A 23,858-nucleotide genomic window follows, 5' to 3' on the forward strand; every position below is an offset into this window, starting at 1 on the left:
CTGGCAAGATGTGGTCTAAGATGCTGCTGTTATCTTGGTTGTCAAAGTTCACACATCCAGGACTAGGTTACCCTTTAGTTTCTTTTACTTAAGCAAGAACAATACTAACTGCAGTAAAATTTCACAACTTTGTGACAATACAGTGTAAAAATGTGAAATAATATATATTAACAAAATTAATACACTGTTACACTATAAAGATTTGTTGATATAATAGTCAAGTAAGATAATTTTCATAACAACCAATACACATACTTAATGAAAATAATAATTAAAAATACAGGTGGGTGAATAGTCAGCTAATGTAGATTGTGGTTTTTCTCCTCTCTGGCATTTATTTCCATTAAAGCTCATAAGCAAAGCCCTAAGCAGAAATGAATGATGGCAAAGAAGGAACAAAGCAGAGAAAAAGCCTGGTCTGTAAGCAGAAGAACACTGCTTGTTTCAAGGGAGAACTGAGACTTAGAAGACTTCTTGCTGGTAAAAAAATCTCATAATTAGTGATAAAGATTAAAAAAAAATTTAAAGGCATCACTGTGTACTGTTGGTTGCCAAAAACCAGTGTGGAGACTGTAAAAGTGCAGGATCTGGTGTTTCACATTCCATCTTGAGCTGCCCCTCAATCCTTTACACTTCTGTGCTTCCCCAAATTATCTCCAGTTGTCTCTTCTGAATTTTCTGTAAGCTTCTCCTCTTTCTGTGCCAGGCTTTCTTAGGGAGAAAATACCTTTGTACTTCACCAAACACAGCAACAACCAAAACAACAAGGCTTTGGATATAGGGTATCCAAAAGGATATTATAAGGTTTTGGTTTACTGATCTGTGTGATTATTTTTCAGAAATCTGTGAAGGAAAATGTGCTATTTCAGACAGTTGCAGTGATAAATCTACCCTTGAAAAAAATCTTCTTGAAGATTTTATCCACTAAATAGTTCTGTTTCAAAACTGCTTGTCAAACATGTCCTCTCATGTATAAATAGTACCCTTCTTATTCTTTGCTCTGCCTGCTATTCTATTTGCTGTTCCCAGCTCCTCCCTTTCTTCTTCACATCCCTTTCTTTCCTTGTCTGTCTTTTATAGTCACTCTGTGTGTATATTGCTTTTTCTACCTCTGTCTCCCACCTCTCTTACTCTTACCCTCTTTCTTCTCTCCTTTTTCTTTGAAACTCTATTCCCCTTGTCTTAGCCTCACCCCTCCCTTTTATCCTCCTCAGCTATTCTCTCATGGGTGGTTTTCTTCTCTTTGGTTTGTGTGGTCTGCCCTGCACATTCCAATTCTTTTCTCTTCAAGACCTAACACGTTTCACACAGTGAGGAGAGTATTTGATAAATGAATTATGCTTTGCTGCTCTGGCCATTGTTTCAATAACTGCAACTTTAAATATTATGAGATCTGTTTGTGTGTCTGGACATTTGAAACTCATTATTGTGTGGAATTGTGTCTGTAAAATGAATGTCTGTCTGTGTAATGATTGCCTTTATCACTGTCTCCAAACTTTCTTGATCACATATCCCTCTTGGTAAAAGGCTTTAGCATACACTCCCGTTATACATATATTTACTTATTTATAAGTTATGTACTACTGAAATTCTATTACTTTCCTCCTGCACACCAGCAGGCTGCCTTACATATCCCTTTGGGGTGCATGCAGCCCTCTTTGGAGATCACAGCTCTATCATGCTTGCTCTATCATGCAAGCCACACTGCTGCATGGGATATGCTGGTTTTGTCACATTTAAGATTCTCCTGAGAATCTGATCCATGCGTGGTAGTTCGGATTGAGAGCTTTTACTTCTCTGTTTCTCTCATGTCGGCTGTGGTTGTTTATACATTGAGAGGGCTGAGGTTTTCTGGTAGGGTGTGTTAATTTGCCTAGCAGAGGGAAGATTTCAGAAACTGGAAATTTTTTTCTAAACATACACATTCTGCAGCAAATGCTGCAACACTGGAGAAAAAACCATTTAAATGCTGACGTAAAATTAATGCCTTATAAAAGATTGACTGTCAGCCATCCTTTCACTAAGTGAAGTTTTAAAGAGGGTTTGGATATTGCACGTGCACAGAAACTTTTCTCAGACTTCCCCGTTCAGCGTAGCAGTTCGCTCATGCTTGGCTTTCATTCCAAAAGGAGGAGGAGGAGGTTTTGGAAGGAATATTCCGTTACCATAAAGGGGAGGAAGTGTTTCTGCAGCTATTGAACAAAGCAGCTAGTTAACTTCTTTCCTGACCCCAGTGCAATGGTACAGTCCCACTGCTCCTTTCTAGGGACCAGATGCTCCTCGTAGTAGTAAAACGAGGAAGAAAGGAAAACATATGTGCAAAAATTTACTACCCAGCTACTAAGGACCAGATTCCAGAAGGAGCTGAATACCTGCAATTTCTCCTGAAGTAAATTTCTTTTAGAATCAGATGGGGGGAGGGAGAGAGAGGGAAGTTGGAAGGAAAGAGGTCTGTTGTAATTGGTGTCTAGAAACCCCCACAGAGAGGATTAAGAAAGAAACTATGCTGTCTGGGAAGAAGTAGGTATTTGTGTTACTCTGCATATATACAGAACTGCTAGAAAACACTGTGCTCTGTGGAAACCAGCCCTAGCTTTTTGAACACTGATGGTACTTCTTTTAAGCAGAACTTTATTGAATGTGCTTTTTCCTTTTGTATGTGTACCAGTGTCTTATGTGGAAGGGAATCGCGGTCACTTTCTATTGTGTGTGTTGTAAAGCTCATACTTCAAACCAAAGGGAGTTACTTTGAGAACAGAAGCCCAAAATTCTGCTCTGTGTTATCACAGAAGCATTTATGAATTGTAAGGCACTAAGCTTTGATAACTTTTCCATCCAGTCCTAATGCATGCTGTGTTTAGCTCACTGCACCCTCCCTCATTTTGTGCTGCTCGGCTGTGTAACTCACTGAATGGTAGGAATGAGTGGAGGGTAATGCTGTGTGCCTCATCCGCTGTCATTTCTCTCTATGCAGCCCAGTGACATTTGCAGAATGAGTAGGTAGACTCTTGTTCTTGCACTAGCAGGAAACAGGAGACACCCGGAAAGATTCTTCAGGAAAGGTGCTTTCAGTCCTTTGTTTCCATATTGGAAGGTGAGGTTCTCTTTTGGAAGATCTGAGAAACCCTGTTTGATTCACCCACATGATTGAGGTTTGTCAATACCTAGAGTGAAGGAAGCACCTTGCCTCTGTGACATTTCACAGAATCACAGCATGGGTCAGGTTGGCAGGGATCACAGGACAGATCATCTGCTCCAACCTCCCTGCTCAGACAGGATCATCTCAGAGCACATGGCACAGGACTATGTCCAGATGATTCTGGAATATCTCCAGTGAGGGAGACTCCCGTAACCTCTCTGGGAAATCCGTCCCAGTGCTCAGTCACCTGCACAGTGAAGTTCTTCATACTCAGGTGGAACTTCCTGTGCATCAGTTTCTGCCCATTGCCCTGTGTCCTAGTGCTTGGCACCACTGAGAAGACCCTGGATCCACCCTCAATACCCTCCCTGCAGATACTTAAAGACATTGATGAGCCCCCTGAGGGCATCTCTTCTAAAGGCTAAACAGGCCCAGCTCTCTCAGCCTTTCCTCATGAGAAAGGTGCTCCAGCCTGTTAATAATCTTTGTAGCCCACCACTGGACCCACTCCTGGACATCCATGTCTCTCTTTAATGAGGAGCCCAGAACTGGACACAGCACTGCAGAGAAGCCCAGAACTGGACACAGCACTCGAGAGGAGCCTCTCAAGGGCTGAGTAGACAGGAAGCATTGGAGGTGGAGTACAAGTAAGCGCAGATGCACGAACTTGAGGCTGGGTTATACAGACCAACAGGAGATGGCACACAGTAACATGGATTTCAACAATGACAGACTGAGCAAGGATCAGTCTTGTGCAGCCACACCGTCCTTCCTGACCTGAACCTGGCAGGGGCTCGGCCAGAGGTTGGAGCAGGCACAGCTGCGGCCACGCTCGGAATCCCTGGAGAGCAGGAGGTGAGGGAAGACCCTTTCGGAAAATCCCCCTCTGGAAGAGGCTGGCTGGGGGAAGCGGGAGGGGTTCGGCAGCGGAGGGAAGCCGGAGCCGCCCAGCGACCCGCCCAGCGGAGCGGCTCCGAGGGGAGGCTGCCGGCGGCCAGGGGAGCCGGCGGCCAGGGGAGCCGGCGGGGCGTGCGGCACACAGGATAGCGATGGCCGCGGAAGTGACAGGAATGGCTGCAGCCGCCTCGGAGTGCGGAATCTCGCAGCGCCCCCACCCCCATTTGCCGTCGCTGGGCTTCTGCTAAGGAAAGCAGGTCGGGGGGGCGGAGAGAGAATGGAGGAGGGGCACGGCGAGAAGAGAGGGAGGGAGGCAGGAGGGAGAGAAAGCGAGCCAGAGTGTGGAGCCCAGAGAAAGGGACAAGGCAGATCCTGGGAAGCGAGAGAGACTCCTGCAGGAGGGAGAACCTGGGCGGGGAGAGCACATTCCCAGTGAAGGGCCTGGAGGGGAGCGCAAGGATCGGGACTGCTCACAAGCAGCCGACTTGTTGAAAGACGTCGAGCGAGGCCAGAGGCTGTGCCCGGGGCCGGGGACAAAGCGACGTTGGGCGCGGAGCGAGAGGGAGCTGGCGCTGGCCCGCCGGGATGGTGCAGCTCTCGCGGTGAAAATGGTCTTTGTCCAACTTTTCTGATGCCGAGAGGCCGGGCGGCGCGGCTCTAGCGGGAAGGGCTCCTGCGAACACTGCTCGAGTAATGCTGGGAAGTGGAGGGAGTTTTGCTGGAGTCCTGCACAAGGTACCGTGGCGGGCGGGCGATGACGGGCATTGTGAGCCCGACTGGAGCGCTCGGAGCGGGCGGGACGTGGTCGCGGGTACCCGCGGATGTCTGCCATCCGGGGGGAGGGGGCGCAGAACAAACGAGAACTACTTCGAAAGGGGTTAAAACTCCTCCGGTGATGTTCTTTTCCCTCCTTTCCCGGTATGTGCTGTTCACAGGCGGCGTTACCGGGACCCTCCCCCGAGCGCACGTCTGCTGTCAGGTGCCGGCCGTGGGCACAGATGTGGGGAATCGGGTCACGGCCCCTCCGCTCTCGGAGACTGCCATCACCCCCAGAGCCCTTCCACACGGCCGTGGTGCGTTTGGTTTGCTCCCCGAGCGGTGTTTCCCCCTCTCCCTCTAGGCCCCTTGGAGAACCATAGGGAATTGCTGCCTTTGAAGTCTCTGAGTGGGGCTTGAAGGATGCTGGTGTGGGGTTCGCGGTCCTCGTGGAACGACACAAGGAAGGCTGTGTGGCCTTGTCTGTGGGTAGTGTTGCTCAGCGCTCTTGTGGGGCACAGATGGCTGTATGAGTACTTGTGGCAGAGAAAAACCATGTTAGGCTATTTTTCAAGGAGATAATGCAAGTTACTACTACTCAAGCTAAATAAATCCGTGAATGTGGGAGGGGCTGTTGTGATGGGTAATTTTAATTTTGCCTTTTGTGGTATCGACTGAGATGATTTCACTTACTCTGAAGTTTCTCTTGCTATTACCACACTCATTTGGCTGGGAAGGAGAGTGAGCATTACCTGCCTTTCCTACAGGTTAAAAAAATCAGAGAGTGAAGAAGACAGGGAAGCAAATCTCCCAAGGGGCATCCTTCACTAGCAGTAATACCAGGTCATGCAGATTCACGGTGAAGTAGAGTGAGGGGGCAAATGGAAACAACAAAGTCAAGGAGAGTTAGCTGCCACCAGACATGTCTGTTACAGAGACAAATCTCAGCTGCAATGGAGGAGGAGGCTTCCTTTTTCATTATTATATAGGTTATAATCCAAAACATGGAACTGGATGTGGGTGCACCTCATATTTAGTCACAGCTGATCCACCTGTGCTAAGCCATTAATACAAGATTTATTGGCTACTTATAGGTATTTCTTCATTCCCATTTTGAAAAAATCCCAACGCTGATGTTCCTTTGGGAGAAGGAAAGGAAAATATAGTCCACAATCCTTCTCACCCCATCTCATTGCAGAAAAAAATAGTTTTTCTCTAGAAGTTCATTCCCTAAATTCAACACCTTGCACTACTTCAGTTTACTTTGGTAATGTATTGGCAAGCTTCAGATAACTCCACATAATTGCATTCTTTCCTTTACTGCCTTTTGACTATGCTCTCTCAGCCAAATTACTCACATGCAGTTTTTAATTCCCTGACTTGTATGCCCCTCTAGCCCCTAAACATTTTTCTTGTCTTCTGAGTTCTCTCCTATTTGACATTCTTGCACTTGCACTGAGCTGCTCAGAATTGTTTGCATGGCCATGTGTTTTGATTTTTGGAAAAAGCATCACTTTGGTACACTGGATATTGTATGAAGTAGGATTGTATCTCTTTCTAATTTAATCACTGAAACCCCACAAAAAGTCATGTTTTCTTGCATTGTCCTGAAGTTCTCAGTTATTCCAAGCTCCTATCTGTGGCATGAACAGCTTAGGTTGTGGAGACTTGGGGATGGGGAGGAGATGTCTAATTCTTTTTTCTTTTGCCCAAGGCTGCTACTGTCTTCGCCTCCGCTATTTTGCTTGGAGGCTGACCAATGGCACAGTGTAAATCCTTTTTGGGGGGAAGGCAGCTGGTGGCTCCAAGGAGGCAGCTGCTTATTCTCCAGCATGCTCCCATAGGCTGCCAACAGATGTGTCTGACAAAGGAGTTGGTCCCTTAGCCTGTTGAGAATTGTCTTCCTTATGCCTGTATGCATTCACTGTGTGGATCCCTCTTTGTGCCCAGGTGCAGATGGCTTCCCCTTCTCCCCTCTGATATTGCATGTGCCATATGCAGAGAATCATGTAAGAGATGAGTGTATTTCCCCCCTGCTCCCCTATCTTGTGTGCCTCTAATTAAGACAGTTTTTGTTTTTTGGCCAACTTTCCTTTCCTGGATTGTCAGAAGATTTATGCATGCTTTTCCTCTGGTTCAGGAATGCTCCTGTCTCCAGATTTGCTCCTCTAAAACCTTAGTTTCTTTGTATTTCATTATCCATCAGCAGTCCCTGTGCAGAGAGTTAACCTGAAGTCACTGCAGATTAGTGCAGAGTGCTTTTGGAGCACACTTAAGGTTGCACAATATATTTTTATTTTTCATTTTTGTGGCCATATTGCATACGTTTACTGCACGCCTAAACAATAGAAGGTGGAAGAAGTACAAATTGGTGGCCAAGCTAGAGCTTTCTAATGTCATTTAGCCACCAAACAAGAGGGCAGTGTCTTCTAAAAAGGATGTTGTCATTAAAAAGTATTTATTAAGAATATTTCAGATTGTCTGGTTTTGGTCATAAACATGTGATGATTTTTTTCAAAAAGCTCAATGACTTATTTCTGTGAAAAGTAGATTAAAGGTTTAGGAAGAAACTGATGAGCCCCTGTAATACTCTCATTATTTAGTCTTGTTTGCTGTTGTTTTTTTCCTTTAACCTGATTTAGTATTATATTACAGTTATATCTTCCTGTTGATTTTGATTTTGTTAGAAAGTTTTGTATCATCTTACAGAAATACAGATAAGGCATTTCTTCCAGCTACTGACTGCATGCATTCAGCAGTTTTCCAACTCAATATGACCTTATACTTTAGCTTCTACCTGATAAATGTTGGGCTGGATATCACTTTTCTCTCCATGTTTGCTCTTTGGCAACAATGAAGTGTCATGGGCTTCAGGGGTGTACACAATTGTAACACAGGTGTATTTTGTAAATAATTCTGTAGATGTTGTACAACAGCAAACTAGCACTTTTTCTCCAGTGCTGCTTTGACATGAGCATGGGGGTAAACAGACCCCCAAAAGGATAAAAGCTCTGTAACTGTCAGCCACAGCAGTCAAATATGTGAGCAGCAACTCTGAGTAAGAAAAAGCCATTTCATGTTGTCACTTTTCTCATACTTGATTTATACAAGGAGTTTTAAACTTAACAAAAAACTACACTAGTATTTCCTTCTCAGAGGCAGTCTGTTGAGCTTTCAAGAAATACTCCTCTGCCACCAGAAACAGAATTTTATTGGAAGTATACTGTTAATTTATGTTGTGTTTTTTAAAATGCAGTTAAAATGTGTGTACTTTTTGGAGATCCTGGCACCTTATTTTATTCTGAAGGTGCTGTCTTGCCTCTTAAAAAGTCACCATGGAGCAAGCTGATGCTTCTGTCACAGAGGTGCTACTTGAAGATTGTTATTGAGACCACTTCTGACAAAAGCTCTTCTTGTCACTGGTTTCACTTTTTCATGCCTCCAGAGGCCCTTGTGCATTCTGCTACTCAGGCCTGCTTGTCAGGAAGATTTTTGTTCAAATGTTTCACATGCGCACCCCCACACCCGTGTGCACACGTGTGCGCATGCCCGTGTGTGCACACAGCTGCAGGCAAAGAGCAGAGAAGATGCTGGGTACCATAAGAACACAGCCTCTCCAGCCTCAAAACTACAGTCTTACATATGAAAGCTGAATCCTTAAGCTCTTGATTCTCCTTGGGATGGAAATTCTCACCAGCCCAGACCTGCACATTGAAACATACATGACTTCATTTTCAGACAGGCTTTTTTTTCCCCTCTGTCTCCTTAAGCTTGCCAAGTAAATGATTCCTCTGCTGATTCTGCAGTTTCCAAGTACAGTTTTTTGCTCTGTGCCATGTCTATGGAAAATATCCCATGTGTCTAAATCATGTAATTAAACCCTAGAAGCTAAAGACTGAGAACTACTGACTCTTTGTAAGATATTTCTGTTTTAGCATACTGATGTTTCTCCAAGTTACTGTAAAGCTTTCAAAGCTCCCTAAATGACCTGATCTCTCTCCCACTTACTGCAGAACACTCACATGATATGAATCTGTTTGGCCCAGCTGACCACTTCAGAGGCAGTGTGTAGGATACAGACGCCTGTGTGGAAGCCTTTAACATCAGGCTTACCAAGCTTCTCTCAGATCCTGGGGATGTCTGCAAATGGAAGCATGGTTCCTTGGCAGAGCTCTCTTACCTTCTTAATTATTCTCTAAGAACAGAGTGGGATGTCACAAGAGGGACAATATTGCAGATTCTTCTGGACAGGTTTTGAATAATTTCAATTTGGAAATTCAAACTGGGCTGTTTATAAGACTGTTTGAATTTCCAAATGTTAGTTTTCAGTCACAGCTAGGATCAATTTCATTCCAGTACGCAGAATCTGGAATGCTTTCTGCACCAGAAGATTTTTGAAATTTCTCCTCCTTGGGTTTGAGCCAGGAAGAAGCTGCTGGAAGGACAGCTGGATTGGGATGCATGTCTGCAGTTGTCTCCCAGACGGTCCCTTCCCTTTCTAATGTCAGTGGGCTTTCAGCTGGTGCCAGCAGCAATGGGGATGCAAATATGTACTGACATTTTTACTTTTCAGTGAGTTCAGTAATCCCATTTGGTGCATGTGTTATCCATGAAGGGGCTACCATATCAGCAGTTAGCACTGCCATCACTATGGTATCAGGAATGGAATAGTGCTGTTGAGGAATGTTTATTTCATTGCTAGTACAGAGAGCATCTTAGTGGTCTTCTCCTCTTCCAGCATCTAACCATGTTAGAAGTACATAAGGATGTTCTCATGTGATGTGAGAACAAATTCTGGTGACTTGAATGTAAATCAGCAGTCTGGTAAAATCTGGGGGATAGGTAGAGGCTTTGACAGAGGGAATCTTCTTAGTTTGCACGTGCCGTGTTCTGCTGGGACATGTATGTGGAGTCAGATGCTGAAGAGTAATTAGTCTTCATTTTGAGCCTTACTGTAGCTACCTTTTTGCTTGGGGCCCCACGCTGAGCACCAGAAAGACATTTGGTGAAATAACGTAATGGGAATGATACATGACTTGTGCTCCTTGTTTCAGTCAGAAGTCCTCTTAACTCAGACTGGAAGAATGGTGTTGACAGTTGTGTTTCTCATGGATAATTTTACCACTCTTGAATTAGAAGTGGCTCTGGAGCCTCAGAGAGCTGGAGGTTCTTAAAAGAACTGAGGACATCTTCAGGCAGAAGATCCAGGGCCATGAAGGGAGGGCCAGAAAAGGCCAGGAAGGGGCTTGAAGGACCTCTCCTGAAGACAAGCTGAAAGAGCTGGGATTGTTCAGACTAGGGAAGACTCTGGAGTGACATTATTGTGGCCTTCCAGTACCTAAAGGGGATGTAAGAGAGCTGGAGAGGAACTTTTGGCAAGGACCTGTGAGCAATACAATATCTGGGAAAGACTTCACAGTTGAATGGTTGGTATAGAGGAAGGAATTCTTTACTCAGAGAGTGGTGAGGCACTGGAACAGGTTGTCTAGCAAAGCTGTGGATGCCCCATCCCTGGTGTTCGAGGCGAGGCTGGATGGGGCTTGGAGCAACCTCGTCTAGTGGAAGGTGTCCCTGTGCATGGCAGGGGTCAGAATTGAATGGTCTTTAAAGTCCCCTCCAACCCAAACCATTCTGTTATTTTGTGAAATCAAATTAGTGACTAGATCCCTGTTACCTGATAAGAATCACTTAAAAATTGTCTCCTAAATAGATTCTTCTGATTGTGTTTAATGGGTTACCCCCCAAAAAGTGTACATGATGACAGAGTGTGAAGAAAGCAAATAAGTCTTTAGAAACAGAGTAAAAACAAAACTGTTAAATTCTTTAAAAGAATTAAGCTAAGACAGATCTTACTCTGTTTGATAAATTAACATCTACTGAACAGTCCTAATTGAAAGGATCAGAATAGGGTCTGTTGAATTGTACATTTCCTGCTTCTGCTGGCTGATAGTTGTACCAGGCCACTGTACCAGATCAGTGTTGAAAAGAGTTTTGGATATGGAAATCAGAGTGGGAAGGGGAAACTTGCCTTAAATCCTTAGAGAGTTATTTTAAAATTAGTTTTTAGATTATTTTTTAAAAGGCTTAGCCTTCCCCTCTTCCATCCAAATCATAGCATATCAGCCTGGCATTTTCTACTTTTTTTCTTTTACGGGTCTGAACCTGTGGTGTTGAAATTGGACAGTCCCTGACTTGATGGCACTAATGCAAATGCACAGAGACTATTTGTGTTTGACTGCATGAACTTCTCTGCCAGAGCGCTGATGAACTGCGAGCTCAGTGAAGAGCAACAGAAGTGATTAGGTGACTATGGAGAATTTTTAAAATGCTATTAAAAAGCACTAGCTTACTGATGAGTGAAAAGGGTTTGCTCTGGAGTAGCTAGAGTACCTAAAAGACTATTGACACGATCCTAGGCAATGTGCTGGCCAAAGGAAAAGGGCTGGCTCAAATTGTCCAAAGTAGATGGGTTTGGGTTCAGTATTAAGGCATGACTTCTTCCAGCAAAGACCCACATAGATGGTAGAAAGTCATGGAAGCCTTATTGATGATGACATTTAAAAATATGACTACGGAAGCTTAAAGAAATATGCTGACAAAAATCCTGCAGTTGACAAGGGACTGTAGGCCAGATATTGTCTAAATAAAGGTGCCCATCCTCCCTTTTTAATTTCTATTATTATAGTCTTACCAACAACTGGGGGAGGGACTACATTCCTGACAGAAAATGTACCTTTCATCCCCTCTGTTAGGACCAAGACTGGTTGATATCCAAGGAAAGGAAATGGTGTATTGTACTCACTCCATTTTAAATGTAATCCTTTGGTTTTGAGGTTGGATGTGGATGTAACAGGAGCAGTGAGCCCCAGCATCCACACTGAAATATAAATAAGCCTTTGAGACACTGAGGAGGCAGGATGAACTCTGAGAATTATGTGTTGTTGCTTTCATCTCTGGCATGAAAAATAATACAAACATGCATTAGAAAGAGGTGCTGTGAGCCTGAAATATCTTTCTACCGTAACTTGCTTGGCCTTCCCTTTTCCTCTTAAGACTATTTCTGTTCTGATGAAGTATTAGTGGCACATAACGTTCCCATTTCCTGAGGGAGGAAACATCAAACTGGAAATGCAGGATGGAGGAGGAGGAGGAGGGAAGGACCTGAGAACAAAATTGGCTGCTCTTCAGACTTTGCCAGTGGCAAGTTCAAATTTTTGGTGGAGCTCTTGCTACACATGGGCTCCTTCTGATGCTTCACTGAATTCAGGTAATTGTGTCAAGCAGTCATTGCCATTCAGATCACCTCTTCTTTGCAGCCTTCATCTGACTTCTTTTCTTCAAGCTACCATTTCTGCTTCAATTCCCTCTTGATTGTCTTGTAGACGAGATCCAGTTTTGGGCAACCTGATTCCTGAAATCAAAGTGAAAATGTGGTTGGAACCTTGAATCATTAGTGTTGTTCTCCAAATAAACATCTAGATGTTGACAAAAGTTAAAAGAAACTTAGTGTGAAAGACCAAGTGAGATTTTTCTGAAGTCCAGCAGAACTTCTGTAGTGTCGGTTCTTGTTGCTCAGTTCAGTCATTTTAACAGTGAGACCAAGGAAGTAAGAGGAAAGACAGCTGAGTCTGAATGAATATTATGGATTTCAAGACTGTAACTGAAGACAGCAAAACTGAAGAAACCATCTTTTTTCTCAAAGTCTTTTCAGAAGAAGTTCTAGGTCTCATAGTTCTTTTCTCTGTGTTCTCAAGAGGATGCTGCCAAGGTAGCTCCCTAATTGCCTGTTACTGCACAGTGAAGTAACACCTCCTGCAAGAAATGGATGTAGACAGACTGTAGTAAGTGTTGGTATGCACTTCTCAGAGTATGACCAGTGCAGTGCAGGGTTGTTTTATGATGTTTTAGTACCTAACATGAATGTGAGACTCAAACTAATGGTAGAACAGACAGAATTCCCATCTAGGCAAACAGTGGTCATAAAAGAATGAAGGCTGTGTGGTAGAGCTCTTCTCTGAGCCATTTTATCCCTCTCTCATAGCTTCCTAGTTTTGTGCATATATTTCCACATCAAATGCTCTAATTTACATGCTGGAGCTAAAGCTTGTATATTGTATAGCCTGTTGGTGCAGTCAGCAAAACATAAGGGAATCAGCTTGACTGAATATAATTTTTTATTCTCACTACCATTTGGGGAGTATATTATGTTACAGCGCTCAGTTGGGGCAACCTTACGAACTCAAAAACTGGTATTTGTCATTCTGTGGGGTTATAACTAGAGGGGGTAATCATCTGCATTGAGTGAAGGTAGGAGACTAGGTTTGGACAGCAAGGTCAAAGCAGTGAAAAAGTCAGTAAAGTGATCGTGCTTCAGTGCTTTTCTGCCTTGTTGTTTTACAAAGAAGCATTCTTGCTTCTCTTAACAGGAATAAAAACAGTGATGAAAAATAATGCTAGTAATTAAATAGTTTAAAAGTAGCCTCTATCTGCAAATGCATGAAGCCAACAATTTGTGAACCAAGCTCTGTGACAGCCCAGGGCTGTGAAACTGATTAAAATGGAAAAAAGTAGTTTTAATTAACCCTTAAATTATGAAGCACATTCTCTGAAAACCCAAGCTGCCTCATTGAAGCCAGACAGGAGGTTAATAAAAAGAGCTGCACTTAAATTAAGATGCTTTAATATTATTAGTCCTTTCTGTAATCTGTTTTGAAATGACAGTTTCTCTCATGGAATGAAAGGTAATTTCAAAATGATGGGAATTCCCATAGAAGAGGAACATTATCTTTTAACCGGCTGTCAGTGCTGCCACTATATCCAAATAGACAACATAACCTTGGATACTGTGAATATGAATAACATGCATTTTCTGCTTATGCTGAATATTTCTTACTGTAAAACCCTCATGAAATCAAAAGTAAAATTAGAGATGAAGACAGTAAGCATATTTTTGCAAAAAATGAAGTTCTTTACTGCAGCTGAAGAAAATATTAATCCTTACTAAAGGATTTTTTTAAACTGGTCCACAATGAGCAATTTAAGAAAAGTATTTTCAGCTTGTTCTTTTTTTTTTTCCTGAGTTGTATCTTTTGAGTGTTTGTGCATGGATCTTGATTCATATATTTCTAGGCATGCCATGTAAGGCTACATTCTTAAATTACAATGGGAAGCAGCGCTAGTAGAAAACATCTCTTTTCTCAGACTTACTCATATCTTAGTGTTGCAAGCCACTCTCACTTTAGCTCCTGCTCAACCCTTCAGGCCCTTGATTTCTTTTCCAGTGTCCTGAGAGTGCCTTTAAGGCTGTTGGGCAGTTCTGTGTTTGGGTTGTCTGTGCAGATTTGCAGTTGCATTTGCAGACTTGGTCAGCAAATGTCAAGGTTATTTTTCTGATTTGTGGCATTGCTTGTCTGGCCATTGCAAACACTGTGCTTGGCTTCTTTACCACTTTCCACCCATCAGCAAGCAGAACTTGGTATACAATAACTTTAATTTCACTTGAAAAAAAAAAAAAGCATGATCAGCATTGCTGAGTAGATGAGAACATGATTTTAGGGACATTCTCTTTACGTCACTGTTGTGGTTTAACCCCAGCTGGCAGCTAAGCAGCACACAGCTGCTCACTTAGCCCCCTACCCTCCCATCCCTCCCATCCCAGTGGGATGGGAAGGAGAATTGGATAAAGGTAAAAGACATGGGTTGAGATAACAGCAATTAGAACAGTTTAATAATTGGAGTAAAATAATAAGAGTAATAATGGTGATGATGATGTTAATGAAGGAAAGGAAAGGAAAGGAAAGGAAAGGAAAGGAAAGGAAAGGAAAGGAAAGGAAAGGAAAGGAAAGGAAAGGAAAAGAGAGGCATAAACCCCAAAAACCACAAGTGTTTCATGGTACAGTCTCTCACCACCTACTGATGGATGCCCAGTGACCCGTGATCAACAGATCCTGGCCACCTCCCCTCTGTTTATAGACTGAGCATGATGTTCCATAGTGTGGAATATCTCTTCAGCCTGTTGGGGTCAGCTGTTCCCGGCCTTGCTCCCTTCCAGTTTCTTGTCCATCTCCTCACTGGCAGAGCATGGGAAATTGAAAAGTTCTTGATTTAGAGTAAGCTTTACTTAGCAACAACTAAAACGTCTGTGTTATTAAGAGTATTCTCAATCCAAAACACAGCTCTGTGCCAGCTCCTAAGAAGAAATTTAACTCTATCCCAGGCAAAACCAGGTCAGTAAAACATTCTTTGTTTAATAACCATTTGTGAAAATGTGTTATTTCTCTTCCCCTTTTAAATGCCAAAATAGGGTGCATCTTTTTTCTTGTTTTCAGATGTCTTCTGTTATAAAATTTCAGTGAATTTTGGGGTATTTGCTTAAAATTAAGTTGCATCAGAGAAGGAAGTGTCAATTTTCGAAGAATTTTTAGTACCACAGATTACTTTCACCTAGAAGTTAATAATGTGGTGATCTTCAGGGATACTTCAGTTGTCTAGTCTGTGTCTTCAGAGTCTAGTATTCTAAACTTAAAATTATGTGCTTAGAATTTTAGAAATACAATATTTTACATAGTGCTTGACAAAGGTTTGCAGCTGTGCTCTAGAGTTGTGAAGTGCATATTTTTTTCCTCACTGAAGCGTTGTGTCTTCCTTTTGTACAGCAGAAAGTATAATTGTTGAAGATAAATTATACTTGAAGTTGATAACATCATGTTTATTTCTACATAGATAAAAGTGCAGGGTTCTGTGCACAGTTGTACTGAGAGAAGTATCCTGAGAAATTAGAGTAAAATCAATAACAGGACAGTGAAACCATACCCAGTGGGTACAGTTGTCATCTTCTCTTTCCATCAAAGAAGATAAATGTAATGGACAGCTGCTAATTCATTTCTTCCTGTTTGTGCAGTCTCCTTTATTTACAGTATGAAAATTCAAAGGGATTAATTTCTGTATCACTTCCTTTTATATTTTAGAGGAGTGTCTATTAGGCAAGTAATGGATAACATGAATAACAATTAATTTCTTCACATTTTTCATTCTATAATGCTGTTAATATTCTAAAGCTGGGATTTTGCTTCCCCTTGTTAATGTTAGAAACTTGACTATAATTGCCAATGTTTCTTTGAAAACTACACAAGTCACTATAAAAATTGTGAGTGAAGTCAAATCTTTTGAGGTGGGAAGAAATTGTTTTCAGGAACTTAATTGTGTTTAATATGTATGTAATTCAAGTACATAATAGATGGAAGAAAGAGTCTGTATCTTTAATTAGACTTTTTTTTTTAATTGCCATAGTTTCAAGAGATCAGTTGTCCATCTTTGTTAGGCATAGCAAAACATGATGCGGAGGCATTGAGAAAGTCTTCAGAAACACAGGGCAGCTGTGAATGAATTTTACTTTGGAAGAAAGACTAGATTTACAAGCTAAGCTGTAAAGTTACTCTAGCCAAGTATGTGTCATGGCAGAGAAGAGAGATTTAAGGGAAAGCACTGTAGTTATCTAAAGAGATGCTAACTTTGCCTCCTGTGTGGGTTGGGAGATCACACAGAGGCTCAGAATCTTCCTAGATACCTTCGGGCTACGCCTGGGGAGTCATGGGGGGGGAGGGGGGAGCTGTCCATAGCTCCCTTTTTAATTTGTGCAGATCCTAGTTACCCTGGTGAGCATGATTCAGCTCAATCCACTGACTGTAGAGGTCATTTGAGTGATTATGCTTCTAAGTTAGGCACCCTATTAGACCCTCAAGGGTTTAATAAAAATTCATGAAAATAAGCGTCTCTTTCTTCCCTTTAAGAGCTGTGGAAGTCCTTAATTTGGATCCCACTAGGAAATGTATAATCAGAGCATGGAAGATCAGCTTCAAGACTCCTGGTGTTTCCATGGTAAACAAGAAAATAAATGCCTTTCTTTGGAGAACATTCAGAATCAGCTTTTGGAGTGTCATTGTATACTTAAGGGATCCCAAGAGACACAGACACAACTCTATCTAGATAATCTGTAGGAAGCAAATGATCAAGCCAGCTATGAAATATGCTCTTGAGGAAGTATTCCTTTAAACTTAGTTATACATTTCATCTAGACCGTTTCTCTCAAAATTAAATGAATCAACTGAACAGACTGTAAAAAATCCACAAGGGTTTTCTCAATAAATTCTGCTCTCTTCTCAGATATTTTCAAAGTAGTTTGGTGTCATTAAAAATAATCTCAGTTAGTAACAGAGGATAAAAGAATATGCAGCAGCTATTGAAATTATCTAGTTATTTAATCAATCATTTTTCTGTGGTGCTTTATGTGCCCATAAAAATAGTAATAGAATTTTTGAAGATAACACATTGACTTCATTATATTAAAGCTATGAATGATAAATTATGTGTTGCTCCCGCCCCCCCCCATTCACTTCCTGTTTGGGGCGTAGAAAAATTTCTATGAATAGCACTTATTGTATTTATTGTCTAAGAAAGAAGGTAGGCAGTATTATGTCATGCTCAGAGTGCTGGACAGGCACTGAGTGACAGCTTTTCACAGCAGCATTGTGAGATTTATCCCAGTGAGATGCGTGACCACTGCTGCAAGGGCATCCCAGTGGCAAAGGAGCAATTATAGTAGGACAGAACTGGGGGCACAAAGGAGGGGGGGAGGTCTTTTGCTTGATGTGTAACACTATCATGATTCCCTATTTATCGTGAATGAGAGGTATTAATTCCACTTTTTGTACTCTGCCTAAGTGTGATGAATCAGTGTGCAGCACAAATTAATTGGAATAGTAGTTTATTGACTCTCCCAGATGTGCTCATTTATCTTTTTAATGGTTCTTGCTGAGAGATAATATTAAGCTGATATGAGTCACAGTGCAAAATGTGCAGGAGGAGGAAAGACTGTATTTGCAAAGGTACAGCATTTTCTCTACCCTGGAGAATTCTTGAGGTGCATTTATTTTGCATCTAGATCATTTGTGTGAGGAAGAAGTATGACAAATACAGGGAAAATTTCTGGAATCAAGTGTAGCAGAGGGAAGTTAGACCCATAGAATGGTTTCTACTGTGAAATAGGCCTAGAGGAGTCAGTTAACAATGAACAAGGAAGAAGCATTGTTCCAGTGGGAGGAAACAAGATGATTTGGAAAAGTTCTTGGAACAGATAAGAAGAATTGAAAGCAGAAAAAAATTGGCACTGTTACGATTTCAGCTTCTATTAGTAGAACAATATAAAATACATAAAAATACTTTGTTGCACGAGGGTAGACATCTTTCCAAATCTGTTAGAAGTTCAAAACAGGGACTGGATGAATTTCTAAAGAGATACTAAAGTGAATCAGTTGGGGGATATTCTCTAGTAATCTTTGTTTTACATTTGTGGATACTGGAGGAAGAGGAGGGAAGTGGGTCACATAGAGGTCAGACTTGCAAGCTATCTGTGCATAGCACCTCTTCCTGGCACTGGGGACATGGAGAAAACTTGGCTTAGGTGGACATTCATCTGCTTCTGCATTTTCTTATGTGTTCAAATGTAGAACTCAAAGAAACAACTATATTCAGGCCCTCATCTTTTCTCCAGAAAGCTTGTGCAGTACCTGAACAATCCTAGCTTTTTTCTTAATCCAGAAGGCATACCTGAATTCCTCCTGTGGAAGCCAGACACATGCATGGTTCTGATGAGTGGTTAATGCTATTTGAAGTGAGGTTCTGCTGGTGGTGTCTGTCAGAGGGGAATAGGGTCACTGTACTTTACTTTCTGATCTGTGACTACATATTGTCTGGGTAGTAAGCTGGAATGTGCTTCAGTGAAGATTTGTCGAAAAGTTTTATGGTTGGAGTCAAAAGGTTGAGAAAAGGAGGGGTTTTATTCAAAGCTTAGGTCCAGAATAACCTGTGGCCAGCACAGAATTAACACATATATCTAGCTGTCACTGTTTTTGATCAGTCTCAGAGTGCCATGCAAACTCCAGAAGAATAAAAAAGCAGTCCATTCCAAGGAGACCCCTCTTAGGTTTGTCATGTGCATGACCACCTTCATCAAGATTCCAGACATATACCACTGAGGTGCTCTAAAATAAGTGACTGCACAAACCTTGGAGCAAACCTGCTTCCTTTCTAAAAAAACCCCACATGCGCTGATGGAAGGGAGTTCTCGATTAATGATGACCTGTTTAGCAGCACTGGTGCCTTATGGCCCTTCAGGTGGCATCACTGACAATGCTTGAACTTTGAGGGAATCCTTTGTTTGCATAAAGAAGCTGCTGGAAAGCTACTGGCTTCATGAAATGCTTTGCCACAGCTTGGGAACATCATGGGCAGACAGCAGCCCTCTTTGTGACAGAAGTCTCACAAGCACAGAGCTGTACTACTGTCAGTTGTTTTAGCACATGTGGGAGCACTATCACTATCTCCTCTCTACCACTGAGCATCATTTGCCTGGAGATGGTACTGAAGTGTTCCCACTTCAAGACTGAGTTCAGAAAAAGTGAGAAATTACAGTGCTGGCCCTGCCTGGTGAGAATAAACAGGGTTTAAACAGTGCCAGTCAAGCCAGGCATGCTGTTTCACATTCAAGGCTTTCCAGCTGAAATGGCTTGTGTTTTCAGTCTTGGGTAGAAGAAGCTTTGAGGTGCTTGGGAAGAACTCACTCTCTTCTGTTCGGATAGCAAACAGAAGACAGCAAAGGAGATTCTGACTACATATAAGGAAGAAAAAAATCTCCAGTAAAAAAAAAAAAAATTACCCAGTTCAACACTGCTACAGAAGCCCAAAAAAGTTGAGGAATCTCCATCCTTGGTGATGTTCAAAACTCACCTTGACAGGCTTCCCAAAGAACTCTGCTCCATTGCTGGTTGACCAGCTAAGAAACCAGGATTCTTGAAAATAGTGGTGGTGATTGTATTTATCTCTTTAACTGGGATCTCAAACATAAATTTTGGTCATCTAGGTACCACAGTGATGGTGCCAAAGTAAACAGTCATGATATCTTTGGTGAATAATGTAAGGAGACAACCCAGAAACTTCTGTCTTCCATATCTCGGAGCTTAGATTTACAGCAAAAGTAATATATGAGCAGTCTTTGCTGACTGCTTCACAGTTTTATAGGGTTGAATCATTAAAAGACATTTTGATCCTCAGGAACTGTTACTTCTGAGATGGTTTAAAATTTTCGTGACTTCCAAGGAAATAGAGATCATTCCACTAGCTAAGGAAATATATGCCTAAAAATAGGTTATCATAAGAGGATTGACAGCTGGTACCTGAGTGGCAAGTTCATGTACTTGGAGAAGACAGAAGGAGAGGAAGGGTAATTAAGGAAGTTTATCGAAGGATCCTGTGCACAGGAGATGTATTGCTTTGCACTTGGATTTGGAGGAGTGTGGGGAATAGTGGATTCCATAGCAAAGAGAAGTAATCTTACTGAAAGCAGTTTTGGAACAAGTAACTAGCTGAGGCAGCCATGGAAAGGTGCTTGTGTGGACAAGAGAAGAGGGTGGTTTGAAAGTTGGGATGGTTTGAGGTTTCTGTTTACGTAGTTTGGTGTAGGGCAGAAGTAGTAGGAGAACTGAAGAATGAAAGATGAGCGTCTTTGGGTGTAGTCAGATTCTGTACACATCAAGTGCTAGGGGGAAGGGCAGGACAGTGGTTAGCAATTTAGGGGCTTGGTAGTCTTTAATTCACAGAGGTTAGTGCTTCCCTCCTACTCTCCCTTAAATGCTTCCATAATGTTTACTCTATCCTTCATTGTGGAGTAAGCATTTTTCATTGAGGTGTGGAAAAGGCAGAATAAAAATTTTTAAAAACCCAAAACATAAAAAAAAAGAAATTACCCTTTTTATTTGCTAAATCACAACCAGATTTTTGATTTAGCCACAGTTTATTTTAAGGAAAATAATTGCCAGTCTAATCCAGATAATGGCTGCATGATTCCTCTTGAAGAGCAATGTAACTTTGGTGAGATACAGGGGAAACAGATGTTGTAAGAGTGATGTGCAGGTGAGGAGGGTAGCAGCAGAACAATTGGTCTCCTTGGAGCCAGAAAATGTTTTGTGTCTGGTTTTGTGTATGAGGGATTTTTTAGTTATATCTGTTTTGTGGAAATTTTGATGTTTTGGTGTGAGATCCAGCAGCCAAAGTATATTTGGGTTCTGTTTTCTGCTCTGTGACTCCGAAGTTGTGTGACATGAGCATATCTGAATTGTGAGCTGTTTTCAAGCCTTCTGCAGATAAATGAGGTCCCATTGACTGAAATGAAAGTATTCTTCAGTTTGTTTGACCTCTGTTACTGCATTTGTTTGCCTTCATTATGAATGCTTAAAAGTCCCCATCTCTTAGGATTTCACTGGTCTAATAAAAAACTTATAGATATTATAATATTAGAGATTGACTACAGTACAAATGGTGATTATTTATATCTCAATGTAAAGGTGTCTTGCAGGTTTGATTTTGGTGTGCTCAGGCAGCAGTCTTTACTACTGTTCCAGGAGACTGCTGCTGTGTGCTTGGGTAGTTGTTTTCTGTAAAGAAGGACTTCCTGACTTCTCACCCTGAAATTTTCTCCTTTTTGCAGTTGCATCCAGTGCTGTTTTTATTCTGTGATGTGTTGTATACATGCTTCATAAAGTAATAAGCAGTACCTGTATCCATCCTCACATTTAATCTTATTTTTTTCTCAATAATATTTAATGATTTTATTTTTCTCTTTACTCAGAAGTCATGAACCAAAACTTTTGCCTCTTGCTGAGATTCCTTTAGTTTCCTTACATTTTAGTGATGCCCAGAGTGCCTTTGGTCCATCTGTCTTGGGTGCTCTGGGTTCTCACAGAGAGAACTGTTCCATCCTGCCCAAATTTCTCTCCCTCTCCAGTACAGCAAATCTAATTGTGGTCCACTGCCTTTTCACATACTCCCCAGGCTGCTTTTTCCTCTGCTATGCTCAACTGGCTCAAATCCCTACTGCAAGGTTTTCAGATAATTGCAATGAGGCTGCCCCTTTTAATTACAACTCTTCCCCCCTCCTCCCCTCTTTCAGCCAAATTATTGAGCCATTTCTGTATATTGCCTGAGACATTTTTCTTTCTCCTTAGCTACGGTTCACTGTCTCACTGAAGACATTGGAGCATTTTCAATGCTCTGCTCAAAGAGCACCTGAAGAAAAAAAACCATACTGGCTTTTTGCATGCAACCTACATATTACTGTGATATTTCTCTGCTGGGCTGAGAATTGGACAGATGGAGCTAGAATTACCTTGCTTAGCAAAATTGTTATGCTGTATTGATCTAATGCAGTGCTGGATTAGGCTATATGCTGCTTCCTTACTGTAAGATAAGCTTTTATGTCGGGTATGGTGGTGGTAGAGTTTTGTTTGGATTTTTCCCACTTAAGATAATAAAGTTGGACTTGTGTGATTTTTCTGGCTATAATGCAGGCTCCCTATTTGACCTTAAATATCACAGCATTTGCTTCCTCATGTACAACATATCAATGGGAAAAATACTGTCCAACTTAGTAGTGCTGTGCAGTCATATGCTTAAAGGGACAAATGCCTGCATCTGAAATGCAGTTACAAGTGTGTCAGCTGTGCAGATTTGTGTTGGCAAAAACTCCTGTCATGGCTACTGCCCTGCAGAGTCCTTAAAAGGCAAAGTCTAAACTACAAGAGATGGAACTTGAAAAGCATACAGGGGAAATGGAATGGACACCTTCCAAGAAACATTGCCAAAGATGCAGAAAGGACCAGGACTTCCATAATAGTACAGTCTATACTGTAGTAGAGATTACTGTTGATTTGGGAACCACACTGTCCCTGATGCCATGAAAGTCTCAAAATCTGTGTCTCAAAAAACCACCTGTGACTGACTGAATTCTTGAAGGGTGCTTATATGGAAAATACTGGGTCTTTTTTATCCATATCTTGGAAGTAGTAAATGATGGAATAGGTGTATAAAAACTGTCAGTTTTGTGTTAGAATGACCTGATTTCTGTTTCTACCTTCTGTTTTTTCTTAAACAGTATTTCTCTGTGAAGACCTCTGTGCTTTAATTTGGGAAGATATTAAAACATTCCAAGAAATCTCAGACCATTTCAAGGGAGTGGTGTGTGCTTGTTGAAGATGGTGGTATTTACAGAGAATCTTCATGGATTCTAATGCTGGCATCAGTGCAAGAAGAGTGTCGGGAATGGGTTGGCTCTGGATGGTCTTCTTCTTTCATCTAGTCACCTCATTAGAAGGTAAGAACAGATGTTTCACATCAACTTTAAAGAGTTTTCTGTAGAGGTTAAAAAAAAGAAAAGTGTGCACTCCAGTATGCTTATATCCTAGTCCACATGAGCACTGAGCACACGTCTTTCTGTTTGATGGTTGATCACTATCTGTTGGGATTTAAGAAGTTATTAGTATTGTTTCTGGTGGGAGAGGCAAACAGTCTTATGAAGGATCATTAGTGAGCATTACTACTAACTATCTCAGAAGTGACTGCCTCAAAGAGTAGATTTTTTTCTCCAGGAATAAGCTCCTTGTTTATACTTTGCACGTATTTGATTCTCATGTTTCTCTTCTTACACCATGTTTACTTTGTGAAACATTCTCTGCATGCCTATACTGTTGAAGAAGACTGCACGCAATTGGCTGAAATCAAGAGTTTTTGTCTCACCTCTGAGAAACTTGCTTCAAATAACAGATATGGAGAGAATGCTTTGCATTAACAAGAAGAGGCAGTTCATATTCAGCCAGCAGAGAGAGGAGGGAGAAAGCACTAGAGGCAGGGTAGGGAAAAGGTAAGCAGGGGAAAAGAGGTGCCAAGAAAATGGTAGAAGAAAGAATAGAAGATAGAAGGGAGGGTGATGAGAGCAGGAGATAAGAGCTATGGAGCAGAGTTAGAGAAGGGCAGAGGTACTGTAAACAGTCCCCTTGTTTGTTCCAACAATATCCTTGCAGCTACATGTGCTCAGTGAACTGTACTGCTTTGTGATGAATGTTCATCTCTTGCATTTCTGAAAGCCACTGAAAGAGGAGAGGAGGGAGAGATGGACTCAAAGGGAAGCAAGGAAAGATAGAGGAGAGGAGAGGAGAGGAGAGGAGAGGAGAGGAGAGGA

The 23,858-nt window shown here is 41.8% G+C and overlaps 1 protein-coding gene across 9 annotated transcripts in view; it reads left to right on the forward strand.

The window, feature by feature from the left end:
* Positions 1 to 3,962: 3,962 nt before the first annotated feature.
* The window catches only part of EPHB6 (EPH receptor B6), a 67,451-nt gene continuing 47,555 nt past the window's right edge, over positions 3,963 to 23,858 (forward strand). For 3 of the 9 annotated variants that reach the window (XM_039718110.1, XM_039718117.1, XM_039718118.1), the window contains exons 1-4: positions 4,139 to 4,771; positions 4,972 to 5,109; positions 14,968 to 15,018; positions 22,776 to 22,994. In XM_039718110.1, the coding sequence (XP_039574044.1) occupies positions 22,901 to 22,994 (94 nt within the window). In that variant the 5' untranslated portion in view covers positions 4,139 to 4,771; positions 4,972 to 5,109; positions 14,968 to 15,018; positions 22,776 to 22,900. Of the gene's footprint in view, positions 3,995 to 4,138; positions 4,772 to 4,971; positions 5,110 to 14,967; positions 15,019 to 22,775; positions 22,995 to 23,858 lie in introns of those variants that run through there. The other 6 variants (XM_039718111.1, XM_039718113.1, XM_039718115.1 and 3 more) reach the window with 6 other exon arrangements.

This window comes from Passer montanus, unplaced genomic scaffold (assembly GCF_014805655.1).
Source record: "Passer montanus isolate IOZ18808 unplaced genomic scaffold, ASM1480565v1 scaffold39, whole genome shotgun sequence".
In the NCBI taxonomy this organism is placed as follows: Eukaryota; Metazoa; Chordata; class Aves; order Passeriformes; family Passeridae; genus Passer; species Passer montanus.